The 21,569-nt window shown below is 35.7% G+C and overlaps 3 protein-coding genes across 13 annotated transcripts; 2 read left to right on the top strand and 1 right to left on the bottom strand.

The window, feature by feature from the left end:
- Window positions 1-864: 864 nt before the first annotated feature.
- LOC132308391 (65-kDa microtubule-associated protein 1-like) lies at window positions 865-7,788 on the top strand. The gene is made up of 10 exons (XM_059806455.1): window positions 865-1,070; window positions 2,149-2,243; window positions 2,406-2,609; window positions 2,731-2,979; window positions 3,084-3,299; window positions 4,306-4,461; window positions 4,545-4,856; window positions 6,041-6,128; window positions 6,810-6,958; window positions 7,148-7,788. Exons 2-10 carry the CDS (start codon window positions 2,172-2,174, stop codon window positions 7,427-7,429), a joined length of 1,728 nt encoding a protein of 575 aa, XP_059662438.1. The 5' UTR covers window positions 865-1,070; window positions 2,149-2,171; the 3' UTR covers window positions 7,430-7,788.
- An 830-nt stretch (window positions 7,789-8,618) lies between these two features.
- On the top strand, window positions 8,619-16,527 carry LOC132308389 (uncharacterized). Of its 11 annotated transcripts, none has more exons than XR_009482426.1 (5): window positions 8,619-8,766; window positions 8,851-8,951; window positions 10,100-12,334; window positions 12,492-13,818; window positions 14,237-16,527. XR_009482426.1 is itself a non-coding variant. In XM_059806453.1 (2 exons), the coding sequence occupies exons 1-2, from the start codon at window positions 13,314-13,316 to the stop codon at window positions 14,278-14,280; spliced, it is 549 nt and encodes a 182-aa protein (XP_059662436.1). In that variant the 5' UTR covers window positions 13,181-13,313; the 3' UTR covers window positions 14,281-16,527. The 11 variants fall into 11 exon arrangements, 1 of the variants encoding a protein (XP_059662436.1); XR_009482429.1 differs by having other exon boundaries at window positions 8,620-8,766; window positions 10,100-12,632; window positions 13,148-13,818; XR_009482430.1 differs by having other exon boundaries at window positions 8,620-8,766; window positions 10,100-12,808; window positions 13,148-13,818.
- Window positions 16,528-16,917: 390 nt separating this feature from the next.
- LOC132308390 (indole-3-acetate O-methyltransferase 1) lies at window positions 16,918-20,932 on the bottom strand. The gene is made up of 4 exons (XM_059806454.1): window positions 20,805-20,932; window positions 19,933-20,349; window positions 18,656-18,934; window positions 16,918-17,715 (listed from the first exon to the last, which is right to left on the bottom strand). The coding sequence occupies exons 1-4, from the start codon at window positions 20,913-20,915 to the stop codon at window positions 17,362-17,364; spliced, it is 1,161 nt and encodes a 386-aa protein (XP_059662437.1). The 5' UTR covers window positions 20,916-20,932; the 3' UTR covers window positions 16,918-17,361.
- Between the last annotated feature and the right edge of the window lie 637 nt (window positions 20,933-21,569).

Raw genomic sequence — 21,569 nt, 5'->3', positions numbered from 1 at the left:
AAGTCTACTTGATTGCTTTGAATATAATATCACAATACTAATATTCTTTTTTGAAATTTCTCATACTACTAACACAAGAACAAAAAAAAAAAAAAAAAAAAAATCTAATCTCAGATGTAGACTTTTCCCTTCCGATGAAATTATATAATTAGTGCCATCAATTAATTATATTTTATCATGTAAGTAAATTTTTTATTTATTTTAATAAGACATATCATTACGTGTCAATATTTAATAAATTAATAATACCACGTGATTAATAAAATAACTTGAGCAATAAAGTATTTAGCGGAGACAGAATATTTAGATAAGCTATTGTTATTACATATTTAGATCATTTTAATATAAATATATTTAACTAATGAATTATTAGTTCAATAATATAACATCTTTTTCGAAAAACTAAGGTGAGAGTTTCAAACTCTATCAATAAATTGAAAAAAGTGAGGTCGATACTTACCTAAAAAAAAAAAAAAAATGTGGGCATATTTATTTATTTATGTAAGTTTTAATTATTCCAACCAATACAAGTAGTGAATGATGGACATTTAATTCTGACGTGGCCGCCATGTGAACAAGCACATCACTATATAGGTGACATATCATCTCTATCACACAATCCATTTAATGATCTGTCATTTTTCTTTTATTGGTTAAGGCCATCATACTGAAATCTTCTTTCTCTGTTTCCGACCGCGATTACAACTTTGTGGCCCTTCTGATTCAAACAATACTAGATTACATTAGGGACAAACATGTAGTAATCTAGTCCAACGGTCAGTGTCATGTTCGTAAATAATCATAAAACCACGGGCATAAGACATCAAAATCTTCAGCACAATTATATATACTAGTTATTTATACACTAGTAGTATAAACGGCATGTACAAAGGGACCAGACACGTTCCATTTTCTCCTATAATGCCTTGCTCTTCCTCCGTCCTTTGCTTGCTTCGATCATCACTATTCTTTTACGCACTCTCTCTCTCCTCGACACAAACACTGAGACGAAGACTCTTTTAGATCTGCGACCACACACCCTACAAACCCTAGTTTGAAGTACAATCTCGGTAAGCATTCACTGCCATTCAACCTTTTTTTTTTTTTTTTTTTTACATTGTTTCAGGAAAAATGTGGATTATCTATGGTGATCTCTTGTTGAATAAACTTCATTATAGTGGCTAAAATGGATCTAATTGGAGATCTGGGACATTTGAAGTTCATATAGCACTTTTGTTGTATTTAATGTGGTGTTTATGATCTTGGATTATACCCATTTTTTGCTAGATCAAGGGTTTGGGGATTTTTGTTCTACGTTGCTTGAAATGTTTCTTGTTTTGCACTGTCTTAGTGGATTTGATTCCTCGTGTCATGGTTTTGTTGTCTTTTTTGGTGTGATTGAGCTTGAGATCTTGTGAATAATTTTTTTTTTTTTTTGTTAATGAGGTCTTAATTTTTCATATAGTCTTATAATTTGGTTAATTAAGCTGGATTAGGTGCAAATGAGTTTTGAATAAACTTTCTATAAGCTTAGAAGTTTGTAATGTGGTTTCAGGTGCTGTGTCTTTTGTAAAGGTCAAAGATGATTTAGAAAAATCTTAAATTGATTCAACATTTAATGCGTCAAATTTGGTATTTGTTTCACGAAATGGTGCTGGCAATTACATCTTTTGTACATAAAATTTTAATTTTTTTCTTCAACAAATTAGAGGGTTTCTTTGATAAATCTACTGCACACCATTTTCATGTTCTAATAATTCCATTGTTATACTTTCCAAGTTGTTTATGGCATTGGGGTTTTTCAATTTGACAATGAATTTAGATGATTTTTAACCTTAAATGTAGAATCCTCGTCTCCCCCCAAATTGTTTAGTCTTTCTTCATTGACAGTTACAAATTCCTTTCTTGGTTGTTGTTTAGTTATGTAAATTATAGTTCCTTTGCACCAACGACCTTTTTTTAAAAACACATGCCAGCGCATGTGTTTTTGTTTTGATTCTGTGGTAAAGAAATATTGTTGCTAGTATATATCTTATATGGATTTGGTTTGTTTTTCGTTGGCTCTGTATCTTGTTTCTGCTTTGGAGAATATATTATAATCCATAAAAAAATTGAGAAACTATTTTGAATATTCCATTGTTGATGCAGGATAGATTGCAATAACAACATTCATGGCTGTAGCGGATGCTCAAAATTCTCTTGCTGGAGGAACTACCTGCGGTTCTCTGCTGCAGCAATTGCAGGCAATCCATTTTCTATTTTTCTTGACTTGCAATTTTGATCAAATTTTATTTGGGAGGATTTGAGAAGCTTTATAAGCGGAGCCCGAAAAAGCACTTTCTTGACTGGAACTACTATTTAGCTGTCAATATGATAGGCTAAAAAAACAATGTATTCTAATGCAGCAAATTTGGGATGAGGTTGGTGAAAGTGATGAAGAGCGGGACAAGATGCTTCTTCAAATAGACCAAGAGTGCTTGGACGTGTACAAGAGGAAGGTTGATCAGGCTGCAAAGTCGAGGGCTCACCTTCTTCAAGCCCTGGCAGATGCTAAGGTTGAACTTTCAAGTCTTCTTTCGGCTCTTGGAGACAAAACTCATGTTGAGATTGTAAGTAACCACTTCACTTTTATGTGGAATAAAAATGATGAGCCTCATTGGATTTCAAGTTGTGGAAGTTGTTCAAGTTAGTAAACAGGGTTATTCTATATATATATTTGGTCATTTGCAGCCTGAGAAGACTTCAGGAACAATCAAGGAACAACTTGCTGCCATAGCACCAGTACTTGAACTTCTGTGGAACCAAAAAGAGGAGAGGATAAAGGAGTTTTCTGATGTACAGTCACAAATACAAAAGATATGCCGAGAAATTGCAGGGGCAACTGAGCAGGTAGGTAGTCCTGCTGTTGATGAGGCCAACCTATCCTTAAAGAAGTTAGATGAATTTCAATCTCAGCTCCAAGAACTTCAAAAAGAAAAGGTAAATTCTCTACATCAGTCAACAGTTCATTACTTAATAGCCGTTTGGAACCACTACACTTATTAACTTGTGACTGACTATTAATTGTTTGTTTGATCTGGCAGAGTGATAGGTTGCACAAGGTACTTGAGTTTGTAAGCACTGTACATGATCTCTGCGCTGTCCTTGGGATGGACTTCTTCAGCACTGTTACTGAAGTTCATCCAAGCTTAAATGACTCAACTGGTGTGCAATCCAAAAGTATTAGCAATGACACCCTATCTAGGCTGGCTAAGACGGTTTTAGCACTAAAAGAAGATAAGAAGCAGAGATTGCATAAGGTAAGTCTTTCAGTATTCAGCTTTTGATACTGGTTAGAGAAGTTCATCAGAATTTTTATTTATTTATTTTGCCTTGCACTTCTATCACATGGACTAGACATGTGTTCTATCGAGAATACAGTTACTAAAAAGCTCTGCTTGCTGTTTTGTCAAGGCACATATTATTTGTTATTAGAAGATATCTTAAGATTGCAGAAATATGCTATGTGAATTACTTTTTTAGAATCAATAGAACTTTAAGAGCACTATCAGATCTTGTACTGTTGGCCTTACCAAAAAAGAGTTTAAATATATGGCCTTCTACTGTACTGTTCTGCTATTATGCGCTTTACAGGGAATATTTTCTGAGAAGTCCTTTCATTCTATTGCACTTTTTTTTTTTTTTTTGATAGGTCCTTTCATTCTATTGTATCTGGCAGCTTCTTCTCAATTCTGGAGAAACTTGTCCTTTTAAGTTAACCAGATTATGTTTAGATTGCTACTTATGCACATAATAACTGTGCTGATTTTCGAGATTTTCTCTTGTTTCATATGGTATTTCTGGGTACTGTGTTGCATCCTCAAAATATTTAATAAATATATTTATTCAGTTATGGAATGATTGTTGTTGTATATAGTTAAGTAATTTGGTACAACGTATAAGAAGTGATTTTGGCCACATTTTGGTTCCGTAAAATATGGTTTAGGGAAACTGAACTGACTCAACAAAGTATTTTCCCAATTTCTTATGGTCGACTACATGAATCCTATTTTTCTATTACGCCTTATTTAAGACCATAGGCTCAATCAAAGCGCATGTTATCACATATCTTATACTCATGTTAATTTTAGTCCTCCACTTCTCCTAGCATTATCCTGAAGTTGGACCATGTCATTCTTCCAAATTGGTGCACTTAGTGGTCTTCTTTGCACATGTCCAAACACAGAAGTTAATTTGTTCTTCTTTGCACTTAGTGGTGTACCCATGGTTCGGGACACGAGTAATATTTTCATTTTTCCTACACAGCTTCAAGAGCTAGCAACTCAGCTAATTGATCTTTGGAATTTGATGGATACCCCCCAAGAAGAACGGAGTTTGTTTGATCACGTTACCTGTAACATATCAGCTTCAGTAGACGAAGTAACCATCCCTGGGGCCCTTGCTATTGATCTGATAGAGCAGGTAATTCATTTCCACTACCTTCTTGAAGTTTTAATTGAATATGCATTATCAGTGTGCTCATGTAGTTGTTTGCCTCTGTCAAGGCTGAAGTGGAAGTTGAACGGCTTGATAAGCTCAAAGCTAGCAAGATGAAGGAAATTGCTTTTAAGAAGCAAGCTGAGCTTGAAGAGATATTTGCTCATGCTCATGTTGAGATTGATCCGGAGCGTGCCAGAGAAAAAATTATGGCACTGATTGACTCTGGGAATGTGGAGCCGACTGAGTTACTGGCTGACATGGATAATCAGATAGTAAACGCAAAAGAAGAGTCTCTCAGTAGAAAAGAAATATTGGATAAGGTTGAGAAATGGATGTCAGCTTGTGAAGAAGAGAGTTGGCTTGAAGACTACAATAGGGTATTTCTGCTCTCTCTCTCTCTCTCAATATTATTCTTCTATTTATTTGATCCAGCAACATTTGGAACTTTGATTACTGTCAATGCAGTCTATGCGATTCAGTTGATTATCTCAATGCCGGAGAGATTTTCTATTACATGATTGATGCGATCTACTGTTTCTAAAATTATGTGATTCACCAATGGGCCAGTGGCCCAGCGGTACCAAGCCCCTACTTCTCAAAGAGAGGTTAGGGGTTCAAGCCTCAGTGGAGGCATGGGGGTGTGAGTACCAACTAAGAAATATATATATTTTTATATGATTCTACTAGCAGGGGTTGTAACCCAGTGGTACTTTCTGACATTCTAAAGTAGAAGGTTGAGGGTTCAAGTCTCCATAGGACAAAGTGAGGTTGTGAGTCCCAATTGGGAAAAAATTAAAATAAAATAAAGTTATGTGATTCTTCTACATGCTGTTCTTTCTTATTATGCAGTCGGAACTTAAAATGTCTGATCCTTGTTCCAGTCACACATACTTATTGGTCAAAATTATTATTTGAGGATATACAATTGAGGATGTCTTGTGCGCAAGTTCGAGTAGCATTCTAATTTTTTCATCTATGATCTATGGTTAGTATAATCCTACTAAACTATTAGTAGCCTGGAGTCCTATATGATACACACACTAGAACATAAATTTCCCTATTCCTAGTATAAAGGGCGCGCACATTTTTCACATGACCTTATTGATGTTCCTTGTATAAAGGGCACATTCTTCTACCTATTGGCTCACAAAGGTTTCACGTCTTTATGGGCAAGGAAAAGGATAAATTTGCCAGTTTTTGTTACCGACTGATGTGGCAAAATTTTTTTTTTTTTGCCTTCCCAGCAATCAAGTTGAAAATATTACTGATGAAAAGCAGAATTGCAATCCAAAAATGAAAAATACTATCTTGGTTAATGATGTGGCAATATTGATAGTAACACTTTAAGAGGAAAGGGAGTGTAACTTATCTATTACTGACAAAGAGTCCTTGTTGGACGGAGTCGCACCAAAAAACGATCATGCATTGTAGGATTACTCTATGGGCAATGGTAGGGTTATATAGCAAAATGGGAGTGTCTGTCAAGTTCATGCTTGGTTACTTTTTCTCACAGCAACAATTAGGGTCTTGCTTTGTCACTGATCTTGCCTTGTTGAAACAGGATGAAAACAGGTATAATGCGAGCAGAGGTGCACATCTAAATCTCAAGAGGGCTGAAAAAGCACGGATTCTGGTCAATAAAATTCCAGGTATATACAGAATCAGACCACAAGGTTACCACAATGCTGTGTGACGTAAAATGTTATTTCATTGCCATACTTAATATATGCACATTAAGGATGAAGTATGCTCATGCTTGTTTATTTCATGTAGAATCGGACTACAAGGTTACCACAATTGCTGTGTGACATAAAATGTTATTTCATTTCCATACTTAATATGCACATTAAGGATGAAGTATGCTCATGCTTGTTTATTTCATGTATTACAATCTGCGTGTGCAATTTATTTATTTATTATTATTATTATTATATTTTTTGTGGATGTGTCGTATACTGTATACGCGTAGGCGTAGCATGGCGTATATTATCCTTAAAACCTTGTTTTAGATTATGAATGACTTATAATTGGCGAGGAGATTAAGATATTCTCTTGATTAATTGTAAATCTATATTTATTAAAATTATAGATAAACAGAGTTCAATGTTAGCCATAATTTCAATTGAACAAAATGGTGAAAAATTATTAATTTTTCTGAGGTGATCATTATTAATGCTGTATGAAGCTGCATACTGGGGATACTACCTAAAAAGTTTATTGTCTAATTATGCACATTACATGGGAACTCATGGGTGCAACCATGTAATATCTGCTTGACACCTTACATGTAGAATTCTCACAAGTAGTGATTGGTTTTCTTTGCCATGTAGCTCTTGTTGACACCTTGGTCGCCAAAACCCGAGCATGGGAAGAAGATCGTGGCGTATCATTTACTTATGATGGTGTTCCTCTACTTGCCATGCTAGACGAATATGCAATGCTCAGGCATGATAGAGAAGAAGAGAAACGAAGGATGAAGGTAAGTCCATATTGACGGAATTGTCAAGAGATATTCAGGGAGGGTCTAGCACATTGCAAGAAGTTTTGCCAATTAGTCCTTGAACGGCCCAATTTTAGCTTTTAGGCTAGCTAAGTAATAACCGGTCTAAATCTGCTTTTCTAATTAAACAAATGTTCTTGTTTTTTATTTTTATTTTTTATGATACAGGATCAGAAGAAGTTTAATGAACAGCTAAACACAGAACCGGAAACCATTTTTGGTTCAAAGTCCAGCCCTGGACGAGCAGTTGGTGCAAAAAAGGTGGTAGGCCCACGCACAAATGGAGGTGCAAATGGAACTCCTAGCAGAAGGCTATCTTTGAATGCTCATCAAAATGGTGCCAGGTCCTCAAATAAAGAGGGGAAAAGGGATATTAGGCCTGTTGCCATGTCGAAAGAGGATGCTGCATCACACGTTTCTGGTACTGAACCTGTTCCGGCTTCACCATAATAATTGAATAAGAGAGATCTGTAGCTTACACACCCGTGATATTGTGATTGTTAATGACTAGATTAGTTGCTGCAGTGGGATACATATATGAACATTGAGTAACTGGAATGTTGAGACCTGGTTAATTGCTTCTTCTTTTTATTTTTTTTTATTTTTTTGGGACTTTCTCTGAAGATTAACTTCTGCTCCTGAGTTTGCTTTTGGAGTTCAATCCCTTGTTCCAACTTCAGTATTACTATTAGGCAGACACTAACTGAGTACAAGCCCGTGTTCCAAGCTTCTGGGGTTGACAATAAAAGCTGTTGTGTTTCTCTTTTATTAATGGTAAAGGAAATAAGAAATGGAGTTGAATTTGGTTATTCTCTGAGAGAGAGGGAGTGTGTTCAAGCCCGAGAAAACATGAACCTGATCAATCATAACCTCATTAGTAGTTAAATATTTTAGTTTTATTCAGTTTTTTTACTTATGCGATTGTGATTGACCTGGACTATGTAATATTTCATCTCTTGTTTAAGTTCAACTTCATGCTCTTAATCATTTAGCTTGAACTTGACTTGTTAGGCTCTAGTTCTTGAGCTATAGTTTTAGTTTAAGGTCAAAACTAATAAGCAAAAAATTTAATTATAATTTTAGCAAGCCATATTAACAGTTTTTGACAAGTTATTTAGCAATTTAAATGACATAATGCTAAATCCTATAATATAATGTCACAATCAAAAGACATGACAAATATGACGCAATAAAGGAAGTCGTATTTAGTATTAAAAAAAAAAATTCTTCCACCCCTTACTTTTATGATAAAACAGAAAAGGAAAATGGATACTAGAAGTTTATGAGATCACATGGCTTATAGTTGCTCGTGTTCACTTTTTTATAAATTTCACAAGATGATAACAGTTACTATTCACATGAATATACTATTCAGGAGTCATTGCTCGGGTCCATTTTTTTAAATTAATTAATTAAAATTTTTTTTTATAAATTTATTCTTGAGAAAATTTGTCTTTTGCATTGGAAAAAAAATGAAATATTAGGTGGATGATTCATTTTTATTACATTTGAACGTCATTATACTTCACCTTTGACTATAATTTGTGGAGTAACTATAACTTAGGGAAGCTAAAAATAATCAGAGTGGCGCAGCGGATGCGCGGTGGGCCCATAACCCACAGGTCACAGGATCGAAACCTGTCTCTGATATTGTATCATTTTTTACCGCTCATCTTGCCTTACCTTCAACATGAGTTGCAGAAACACCAACCCCGTTTGTCTACTCCTGTATGTAACACACCCTCTCTCTATCCTTTGAAAATTTTCAAAAACCTTACTATTTATTGGTAACACAAATGAAACCCTAATTTTCAAATTTGCTTCTTTTTTTTTTCTTCGTTTGATTCGGATTTTAATGCAATCTTGTCCAGGTCGATTGTATGCAATGGATGGAGGGTAGAAAATTCCGCAGAGCGAGCGTACCATATACGCTAATTCATTCCGTGTTTCCATCATGAATCAATTTGAGAAGGTCTAATTATTTCTTTTTATGCGCTGATAGGATACAATCAATTTTTTAATTGTTAGAAAATATGACGAACTTATATATACATTTTACTTATTTGAATAAACATGTTGGAATTTAAAGTTTGTATCCATATCGTTAGGCTTGAGTACTACTAGCTAATTCATTTTTCAAATTAGACTGGATTAGCTTTGTTTTGGGAAGTTCGCTGTATAAGTTGGAGAGGTATTTGTCATGAAATGAAGTATTGAAGATCACCCATAAAAGTGATCATCTCTCTTTAAAACACACACACACACACACACACACACACACACACACAGATATTCTCCCCATCTTAATTACTTAGGAACATAACATTTTGTATCAGAGTTTAGGCTTAAAACTAACTACATTTTGCATTTTGGTATGCTCTCTCCAAGGATGAATTTGGACTCCAACCGATTGACTTCTATCTCATAATAAGCTCAAATATGTTCAAAATCAACTGCCAAAACCTTGTTCAAGATTGTCTAATTCATGTTTTTGTCTGGTCCACATATTGAGGACTTTTAATTTGTAGCCTAGTGGCAATTTCTTTGACACTTTGATGTAAGAACATTTCACCCAAAATTGGGGCATCAAGGAAAATACAATACTTTACAATGTTTCATTTCGCTGTGCTGCTTAGGTTTGTTGAAATGACCAAATTTGAAATTTTAATATCGTTTGAGAGTTGGCTGCTATTTTTCCTACTGGCTCTGTTTATGGTGATAAAAAACTTGCATCAGGACGATTTAAAAAATGTCAATAGGACCATTCAGTTATATACTTATATTAGATATTCAAACATGTCCTAAGTAGTTTGTTCACCTTGACCTTTTATGTTTCTAATATCTGATAGATAGTAGTAGTTAACCGGTATGCATTTATGAGAAAAAGCAGAAACAACATCACGAATATTACTAGAAGTATATCTGGATCATTTTAAGATATAATTTGTGTCTGTACTTCTTCAACTTGAAGTCATATTTTGCAGATTTCAACTTGTTCCAGTGATTACTATAGATGCAATATCAATCTGAAGCACATTAATGATTTGCAAGTATCTGAAATTAGTATGCTCACTACAACTATCTTCTCATTTGTTTCAATTATTTGGGTCCGTTTAACAGGATAATCGCTGAAGTTGGGACCTGATGTCCACTTACACCTGGGAGGATTTGCCTTGAATGTCTTCGCGAAGGCAGACAAGCAAGACCGGACCGGGTGAGCTGATTTGTGTGATAAGTTTTTCCTTCTTTGTTTTTTTTTTTCATTTTCTTTTTGATGATTATTATACAAGGAATTGGAACACGTGTTATGAGGTCCACATTTAGGTGTAATCTTAACTCTCTCAAATCGTTTGAGGTCCACACACAGGCATTTTGGAAGTACATACATGTTTCTATGATGTTCCCTTTTATGTTTGTGATATGTGCACAATGTGTCAACCAATGTTCCTGTCACAAAATTAGATTTGAAAACCGTTTCCTCCCATTATGATATTTACCAATCTGCTTGCATTTGGACTACTACTCTTGTGGACAAGCTAAACTATACTGTTATATAAGGTTGTTATGTTCTTGGATCCGCTTTGTATCTTAGGGTTTGTAGCACGTTAGTAGATGCTACACATTGAGAATGGGCTTCTGCAAGGTGCACACCTTTGTTTAGTCTAGCCCTTAGAAGTGGAATGGCTAGGAGAGCAACAGGTTGAGTTTGGGTTGGTCCCTTTTCCCTGACCTAGCCCGAGGGCGGAGGTATCACTCTTAAGCCTGTGATTGGTGGGGGTGCAACCAATTTAAAATTTCAAGCAGATGGGGTTCGTAGGTCTTCCCATTGGGTTCAAAAAAGTTATTTTCTAACATTGTGGTGTTGTTCATTAGGGAAGTGTTTCCGAAACCATTTTTTAAGAAAATAATTTACAGGTGGCATGTACTCATTGCATGCCTTGACACGGTTGATTAAGCTCAATATATGGAGTGCTGAAAGGCTTTATTACTTTTACAGAGAAATAGGTTTTCTCAATCCTCATTGTTACTACACTTTGAATGTGGGGCAGGAGTACTGTATCCAAAAGTCTGGTAGTGGATGTGGAGAAGATATAGGGTACTCAAGGCTTACTACGTCATTGCTATTGCCCAACCAATGAAAATGCACCATATCAACTTGGAATCAGCAATTTTTTATAAATAGGTGGGACAAATTTCATTGGGTGGTGCATTTTAATTGGGTAGACATACCAATAACTTGGTGTGCATGGCATGGCAATGGCATACCCAATATCTACTGTGGATGTGAGGTCACACGATTTCGTTATCGTAAAACTCGACAAAGGCATAAAATGATGTAGTATCACCCATTTTGGAGGCAATGCAGTAATTCAGTCATCCTGGTCACACACTTAAGACAGATTGTAACCTGAAAGTGTTTTATAAAGTTTAAGCATCTTCTTGGACGCAAGCAGTGGGCATGTTGTGTAGCAAGATAGATCAATAATTTTTGCAAAGGTAATAATGGTTGCATTACCTGTTGCTCCTTAATTTCACATAAAGACCTGAGTGCCTTCTGTCCTTTTGGTCTTCTCATCCTGTTGCTTCTTATATACGGGGCATGGTGGGTACTCCCTGCTGAAGCCTGTCCCGACTCTGTTTACTGACTTCTCTAACCCATTTAAGTTGGGCAGCCACTGGGCCAGTATCGATTTTTATCGGGTTCATCGTCATCGTAGGAATGGCTAACAATACATCTGCTGCTGATCTTTGAGCGTACTTCTTATCAATTGTTTGTTTGGATTGAAAGCTAGATTAAAATAAATAAAACAGTTTGTTCTTTGCACTTTTAACTTTGATATATATAGAAGTTTGAACAAATGATCTGTTTGGGAAAAACTAGGCTTGTTCATTAGATCTACAAGGAACAATTTTGACAAAAAAAATTAAATTTTTTTTTTTCTTTTTCTAGTTGAGTAAAAGAATGTCATTATATGAGAGACGATGATTGTATAAAAGTTAAGCACATCTTCCTCCAACATAAGTACTTTTTCCAATCCTCAGTGATATTGTGACTAAAGAACAGGCACACAAAGTCAATGTGTATTGTCTCTGCCACTCTAGTCCCTCTTTTTACAACCAAACCTAACCTGTGCGAGTAAATGAATGCTGGATCATGCCGATTCTCATTTAAACCATGGTCATAAGTGTTTTTGTCTATGAAGAGCTCTCTCTCTCTAAAGTTGATTATTTTTTGGTAATTGTTTGATAATAGTTATAACTTATTGAATTTGTTACAGAAATACTACAAAGACATTTTATGCTGCAAGTATTTTCTTTGAGATTCTTAATCAGTTTGGTCAATTTCAACCTGATGTGAGTTTCTGATTACATTATTAATTTTTACACTGATGGGTTCATTTACTCTATATGTTCATATTTAATAGATATCGTGTTAAAATAGCTGGGCATAGTTGATTTATTATATTGGCTAATATTGGGTTAATTTTTATGTTTATGACCCTCTAAACAGCTTGAGCAGAAACAGTTATATGCAGCGTGGAAAGCTGCCGATATAGGAAAAGCTTTGACAGAAGGAAGGAAGCCTGAACCTGGCACCCCTGGTGGTGATAAAGATCTATATATACCGTCAAGTACACCTAGTAGGGAATTTGTATGATTCTGTACTTAATAGGCTCTGCCTGTCTTGTTGATAGGGTAACATAGTTATTGTGAATCTTGTGAGGGAGGCAAGATGGGTTTCCTATTAAACGGCCCTGAAGAGAAGGACGGGAATGAGCAGAATCAATGTGATTTTGTAGGCCACAAACATTAGTGAAAGAAGAATTGGTATTTTTCTGAAACAGCAGATAATGAAAACTAGACAAAGAAACAGATTACATCCTCAAAAGAATATGTAACATCACTTTCAACTAACATTTAATGCAATAGTTCTTGTATTTGATGGTGAAAATGTTGACAAGTATGCATTGTAGAGGGTTACATTATGCATTGGTTACAGAATCGAACAAGTTTTTTCGTTCAAACATACACACAGATATATACATGCACATGCACACATGAAGATACATCTGCTTAGACCTTGATTAGGAAAGAATTATAGTAGTAGTTGGACATTTTGAAGAACTTCTGACGAATCTGATTATTTATATGGTTCTACCTTTGCAGGACCCTGAACCAAGCATTACTGATACTATGAAACCTGCTCCAGAACTTGACCCATCACCTCAGTCCTACGATAAAGTTAACCCCCAGAATTCCACGAACATTCCATAATCTACTCCAATTATTTCACTGTCATCTCCTTCTTACCCTACTCCCGGTTATTTTTCCAATGATTTCAATCTACCAACTTCAACCAACATATCAGAAGATTCTACTTATTCTCAGCCATATAACCATCAACCATATTCACAAGAGCCTCAACTGCATGTGGCACAAAATTACCCATCCCATGAAATTCCCTCGTACTCATATCCCAATTTCCAATCTTACCCTTGTTTTGCAAAGAGTAGCCTCCCAGAAGCACCGTCTCATTATCCTTCCTATCCGGAGTGTTCTGATTCTTTGTACCCTACCTTGTCAGCTCCTTCCAATAGGAACTACCCACCAACTGTTCAATACAATTAAGGCAGCAGAAATGGAACTTTTCCAGAAGTTCAACCAGATCCTGCACAGATATACCAATATGACAGCAATAACCAGGCACCACCTGAGAAAATTGGTGAGGCACACAAGGCTGCAAGGTTCGCAGTTGGGGCTCTGGCATTCGATGATGTGTCTGTTGCAGTGGACCACCTTAAGGAAATCACTCGAACTACTGACAAATCCATCAGCAGGTCAGTAAGTTGATTATTTGATCTCACAGCAGCGGTTTTTAAATCTATTTTAATTTTTCTGATTTTGTATGGTTTTGTGTAAAGTTCGTTGGTTTTTTAATGAATTTTTTTACTGCTTTCAATATTATGCCAAAGTAAAGTTATAGTTGTTTTGGAAAATCTTTGCAGCATCTCTCTCTATATATTTCCCAAAATGATTTTCTGGATATTCCTCAATGTCCCGGCTATTCAAGGAGCCATCAAGATCCAATCCAAATCACGATTTCATTTTCTTGTCCCTGAATGAGCGATATTCAAATTTCGTATAGATTAAACGATTCAATGTATTATTTGTTAAATATTAAATTCATCTATATGGTGGGTATGCAGTTATGAATTACAACACATTTCCTCACTCACTTTTTTCTTCTCAACACAGGGCAGTTCTTGCTAATCGGCAACAATTCTCAGGTTACACTTTAGAACCCAGGGCTGCATTGCTCGAAGCCCCCTTTTGGTGGAACTTAAATGCACGGTAATTCTCAATGACTTGTTTTAGATCACATGGCTAGTAACTTTATCTTGCATGGACACTGGACAGTAACTTATGATATATAGGTATCGGGATATCCTGACTTTGAGAAGTTAAATGATTAATCATTTCATTTAGGCTTTGTTTGTTTCGACGTAAAATATTTTTCTTTTTCAAGTAAAATATTTTATTTTTATTTTTATTTTTTAGTGTTTGGCAAAAGTCTAGGTCGAGTCTATCTGGCGGGGCGTGTACAATAATTTGCCAAAAATTGATGGATGAGTTATTTTTGTTAGATTTAAAAAAATAAAAAAAAAATTCGTAAATATTTTATGACAGCCAAACACCAGAAAATTAAAAATATTTTTTGAAAAATATTTTACATCCAAACAAACGGAGCCTTAATTTTATCAGAAAATAAATTTCTGATGTCTTGGCCCCAGGTTGTCCATATCTTATTTCTGGCTGGTGGGTAAACGGGGCGCATGTTGTTCTTAGGTTCAATATTTCAATAGCCTGGTGTATCATGTCAAACCTAGGATGTGCACTTGCTCTTTTGATAGATATCGCTACTGCTTTGCAGAAGATTGATCACACTACTTATACTCTTCTGGCAAAAATCCCTTCACAGATAGAAGTAGCTTAGTTGATTTTTATTTTTTCACCAAATCCATCACTTGAACCATATTTTTAACCTATTCTATAGTGAATACCAATGCAAACATACCATACTTTGATTCTATAGGGAATACCATCTCCAATCTCTCTCTCTTCCTTAAACAATTGAACCAAGTGATGGATTCTTTTGATATATCTAGATTTTCGATCTTTGCATAACCCCACTTCTATTCTTATATTATCTTTTGCATCGATGGCTTTGTCTCCCTTGGTTTGTTAAATTTAATCGTTAGGATTGCAAACAGCACTGTGGTTCAATCGTTTGTTAGGGTTTGCAATGAGTTTGCCTTGCGGTGAGACAGTGCAGTGTGATGAAGATAACTGAAGATGAAGTGTGATGCTACACGATGAAGTCTAGGGCCCGAATCATGCAGCTCTGTTACCATGATAGATTTATAACGGTTATATTTGCATAGTGAAGAAGAAGAATTGCTCTATATATTCAATCGCAAGTCTAATAAAATAGAAAGGCAATAATACCCTAAATAGGAAAATAAATCCTAATGTTAATCTACCATTAAAGTTCCTTTGCTTTCATCACCAATTTTACGATGCATTCTTTGTCCTACAAAAAGTTTGGACAAGCCAACAGTAGTTGACTTCTTGTGTGTACATAACACAATGTTTCACTTTGGTCTAATCTGATTTTATCCACATTGGATATTGATAATAACTAAGCTACCTTCCTAAGAAAGATCCTTGGAGAATCCAATTTGGTATCTTTTGTAATCTCTTTCAGAACATTATTCCATATATACCATTTCAACCTGGTGTTCTGTTAATCATTCATTGGTTCATTTGAGTATAAGAAATGGGAGTAACCCTCTGTGGTTTTGGGCAAAAAAGTCCCAAAAGACCGTCGAAAAACAACTCTGATGATCGTCATGTTGTCCTAACAACATCCATTATCAAGTTCATGAAGCCGATATGTCTATGGACAGCAAAGAAAAAGAAGAGGCAGTTGCAGCCACAAGGGAAGCAACAGCTGCTGCTAAAGAAAATGAATCAGCTCAATACTCTAGAGGATTGGCTCTCCACTTCACCGGGCTTAAATGAAGGTTCCTTAAGTGGAGGTGAGTTCCATGTTCTTAAGCAATTCTCGAATAGGGTTCACCCGTCTTTAGCTTCAGAACATGAAGATAAGAGTGCTGTGCACGTTTGTGAGGTTGATGCAGGAGAGATGCAAGATTCATCACTAAGCAAAAGCCAAAGTGTGAAGATGAAGAAGAAGAAGAAGAGGGTGAGCTTTAGATTACCAGAAGTGGCTGATATTATCGTGCTTGATTTATCGGATGAATCCTATTAAGAGTGGTTAAGAATCTCTGTACTGTACTTAATTTCATTAGAAAATCTGGTTTGCAGTTTGTTGTTCTTGGTTTCAGCCCTGTTTGGATTTGTAGATTCCCTACCACCCCTTTTCCTTTCTCTTCTTGGTGTAGTGCAAGAAATAAGTGTTTAATACCATACATACTTTCCTCCATATTTACCTCTATTCTATAAAGTTTTGTTGTTGATTATAATCTGATGAGTATATATGATCACACAACACACACACATGTATCATTCTCTTTTGGTATATATATTCAGGTCCAGTCCTCCATATGCATTAAAGCTCTGGTATGGTAGTGCTACCAAATCCTAAAAAATTACTATGTATTTGGGTGGTGAAAATGTGCAGAATTTGTAATGGGATACCCTAATATTGACTACTTTTTAGTTACACTTTATTTTGTAGTTTTAATATTGTGGTTACAGTTACAAGTTAAAAAGGGAAAATTTGACTTTAATAAAAGATAGTATGGCCTATCCGAGGTGATTACCATTGTCCATCACACTGATCATCTCCATAATTCAAAGGAATGAAATAAATAAATGATTAATTGGACCAAGAGAAGAGAAAAGAAAAAGGAATGAGAATTGAAGTGACTTAAAAGTATAAAATCAAAAGGCATTTCACATGTAGTTAGGTACAAAAGCAGAGAAATGACAATTGAAGTGACTTAAAAGTGTAAAATCAAATGGCATTTCACATGTTGTTAGGTACAAAAGCAGACTCAAAAGTCACACAATTTCACATAACTAGACATGATAATGAGCCCATAAAAGCAAGTGAAATGAACAGGGTCTACCAGTTTTTTTTTAACTGAGTTTTGAGTCAAAGGGAACACCAAAAACACAAATCCATCACGTATAAAGGTAACTACCGTCAGTAATTACACAGAAAAACTCAAAAGAGAGAGAGAAAAAGATGGTGAACTTTTGATTTCTACTCTCTTTTTGTGTTTTGTCTCTTATCTTTACTATGCATAAAAAACACACACAAGAGTGAGCTTTTTTCTTTGTCTTCTTTTTCTCTATGCAAGAGAAAGAGAGGCAACTATGTGAAAAAACTGTAGCTTCTCCAGTAGCTCTTTTGCATGGCTCATGGCTCGGCGCTCAACCCGTGAGAACAGCTCCTCGCCAAGCCGGTCGCCTATGTGGGCGTCGACTAGGACCCCACTCACGGCCCTACAGCTGTTGGCTAGGGCTCGACCCACCTCGGCTGCATCATCGGGGCAATTAACGACAAGTGGGCTTCCTCCCCGGAAAACCTCGAGCTTGTTGATGGCAAATGAGCCGTCGGCTTCGACTACCTCCTTGAAGTCTTGTAGGCTCGGCGCGTAAACCGGAATGTTGAAGTTGTCACGTTTTTCACTAGTAATGAGTCCCTACATTATTCATCATGTGCTCAATCAAAAAGTGTTATTTTTTCATAGGACCACAAAATACATGGCATTCTTCAATGGGCCAACTTTGGCCCATTTTTAGTTGGGCTTGGCTTTGTGGACCTGTAGGCTTGTAAAATATGGTATGGCCTTGTTTGTCGACATGGGATTGAAAATCTATTCATCTTCTGATTGTCTGAACATTCTTAAGGTACAATATGTGTACGATTTTGACAAGAGAACATTATTGATTGAGGAGGGAAAAGGACCATTAGTACAAGCACAGGCAAGACATGAATGTTCATAATTGATAAAATTTTAATGAGTTAGGCCAGTTTACGAGATTCCGTTATTGCTGGGTCTAATTTTAAGAAGTTTAATTTTAAAAAGATATTGGATATACCTAATTTTATATTTAGATTAATACAAAATGATTGTATTTTACATTTGAATACAAGAGATTTCTGTCATTACTTATAAAAAAATTATTTATTTTATTTGAATCAGGATCGCTAGGTCACACTATTAACCAAGCACACCCTCATGAAGACTCATAATTATGTGATCAAGAAGGTGATGGATGGAACCAACTTGTGTCTTTTCATACGTATGATTATGGGTTGGTGCTGTGGGCTGCACAACAGTAACACACAAGATCCAAACCATGGTCAATGAATTGGGCCCCAACCTGCCATGAGGCTATTATATTGCCGACAAGGGATATGGACAAGTTGAGGGTCCGATCCATCAATGATAAAGGTATTGAACGGCCCTGATTAACTTAAATAATGATGAGCAGTGACAATTTAGAATGATGTTGTTATAAGAACACTTGATCATATCACCCTTTATAAGAAGATAGTAGTCATCTCATGACATGGCCTAATAAGAAGGAAGGGTGCATGTAAAAATCAGAATGATGGGAATGGGAGGATATGATTACCTCTTGGACAAGATCATCCCAAGCATCCTGAAAGTGGGTCCCAAAGAGGAGGCCGGCCCCACCTTGGTCTGTGGGGTCCACAGAGCTGGTTCTGCCCAAGCACAACAAGAACATGGACCCACCTCTCTTCATCTCCTGTGATCTTGATCTGAGGAATCCTGCTAGATCAGTCTGGAACTGCTGCTTGTATGCTTTTGCTGTGCTCTCATTTGCACCGTGGATGAAAACCCCTCCTTTGTTATATGCCTTTGATCTCTTATCCAACACTATCTCCGGTACCTGCAAAGTCCACAACAAACACCATAATTCAGTGCGAGTTATATACACATGAACAAACAAACCTCATTTTGTCCTTTTTATTTGGTTTTTTACACACAAATATATACTGTAAATAATATAATCTTGATCTTTTCTAACATTCTTTAACTATATTCTCTCATTTTTAGCCCTTATTTTGAAATGAATTATAAAACATGCATGCCTACGGATTCTCTCATATTTGTCCCATGTTTAATACAATATTTTACATCATGAATCCAATATAATTTTGTAAATTTTCAGTTTAATTATTTAATAATATTAAAGCACGATGTAAAATTTTAATTTAATATCATAATGTTACACATTTTGTGATGTAACTGAGATGTGTTGCATTTGAATCTGTGAAATAATTGTGTTGCACTATATATGATGTAACTGTGTTGTACAGAATCCAAACAGGAGGATGCTGATTCACGTATATATGTGTGTGTGTGTATATATATATACACATGGTGACTTATACGAAGTCTGCAACCTGCCAGATAAAAGGAATATGTGCAAGACATGCATGCAAGAAACTGAAATACCACAAAAAGTAGGCAAAGCTAAGTCCTATAACAAAGAAAAATGGAAAAAAAATAAAAATATATAACATCTTCCTAACCCAACAAGAAAAAATCTGATTAAAAATCAGCCGAAAGTAATTTAAATATATATGATTTTTATTTATTTATTTATGGTAAATCTCTCTTTCTAAAAGCTAACTTGAGAACTTTTCAAAGCGGTTTTTGTCAAACCAGGGGCCATAAATAGAGTGAATTAAGATATTTTTTACCCTCAACATATTATATATATATATATATATATATATATATATTTGGTGTATATAAAGCTTATGGACTGCATACCATTCTCGGGAACAAACTAGGTTCCTTAATTTATTAATTATTTTTATACGTATTAATATACAAATAATTAACAAGAGAATAAGTAAAGTTTAAGGTATCAAAATTAACCTGAGAGAGCCAGTGCAAGGAAAACGCAGAGTAGAAAACATCTATGGACCTCGCCGGAAAAAGGCGGCGGTGGAAGGAACCGGGAACGCCAGCTGCAAAGTAGGAGCGGTGGCCGTTGGCGGCTAGGCACTCTTCCATGCTACCCCCATTATTGGCCAAGGGTGGAAGAAGCTGGAAGAGAGTGTTGAAGTCATTTGAAGGGAGGTCGGAGAAAAATGCGGAGAACTCCGGTGCCTCATACCCTAGCGCCTCGTATCGTTTGATCATGTGCTTGATGATGACGTCCACGATGAAGATGGTGTTACTGCCGGACGAGCATCCCAAGTCCACCACCCCGAAGGGGACCTCCGGGGAGTTGAGTTGCACCCCATCTAGGGTTTCTTCAAGAAGATGAAGCATGGACAGAGCATGCTGTGCCTATACATATTATATCGCATGATTGGATAAGTGAATACAATATTCAATGGAAGAAAAGAGGAAAAAATAAATAAGCATTGCTTTCTGAAGTTTCTGATAAAAGAATTATATTTTTGTTGTCATAGTAAATAATAGATTAACTAAAAGTAGTAAAGAAAATAAAAGCAACGATAAAAGAATTCTGTTAAAAGATATTAATAGTTGTAACTTGTAATTACTATTACAATAATTTATGAATAATACTAGCCTTTTAGTAAACATATATCCATTTTTTTAAAAAAAAAGAGCTCAAATGGGACATTATGTATATAGATTTTCATTTTAATTTTACTCAAACTCATGATCTAATATAATTTAACCATTCATGATAAATATATAAATGAACCAAATATATATATATATATAAGAAATTATGGAAATGAAAGCAACTGAGAAATTAAAGGGAAATTAAGAACCTGGGCTTGGGAGTTATTGGCATAGCTAGCATCTCCCTTGCCTCCTTTCATGCTAAGCATCCTTTCAAGATTCATATTAGAAACAACAACATTGTCTCCTGTAGGGGCCATACAACTTCTCTCGATCTCTAACCAAATTTAATTAAGAGAGATTAATTGGTATTTGGATTTGAGGTAGAAAGGAGGCTATATATATATATATATATATATATATATATATTGTTGAGAGAGAGAGAGAAATAGAGAGAGAAGGGTGAGGAGGGTTGTGTTTGTATTATGGGTAGGGTACATGCAAAAGATGAATAATGGATGTCCATTATTTATAGAATAAACAGAGTTAAAAGCAAAAAAGAGGTGCATGGTGGGCACACACAAACAAATCCACACACACAGTCACACACATATGCGATATATGGGCCTCACATGCAATAACAATTAAAGCAGGCCCAAGATTGACGCCGGATTTCTATTTTTGCATCTCTAAGCAACTCTGTCTCTCTAGCCCCTCTCCGGCTACCCACCCAACCTCTCTCTATTTATTCTAATCAAATATTGCACAAATGAAAGCAAATACACACACACACATGTATATATATATTTATAAATAACTAAAACTAAACAAAAAGAGGGTAGATGCGATTCAATTAGATTCAGGCAAATCTTGATTAATTGTTTTGTTCTTAATTATCATGGACACAATAAGAATACAAAAAAATTCCTTATGGTATTGTACGACATCGCAGGGGGGTAATTAGTGCGTGCAAC

Source organism: Cornus florida, unplaced genomic scaffold (assembly GCF_030987335.1).
Source record: "Cornus florida cultivar Cherokee Brave unplaced genomic scaffold, ASM3098733v1 CherokeeBrave_3.0.0_Hap2_Chr05, whole genome shotgun sequence".
Lineage (NCBI taxonomy): Eukaryota > Viridiplantae > Streptophyta > Magnoliopsida > Cornales > Cornaceae > Cornus > Cornus florida.
This window is presented reverse-complemented; position numbering and strand designations above follow the sequence as displayed.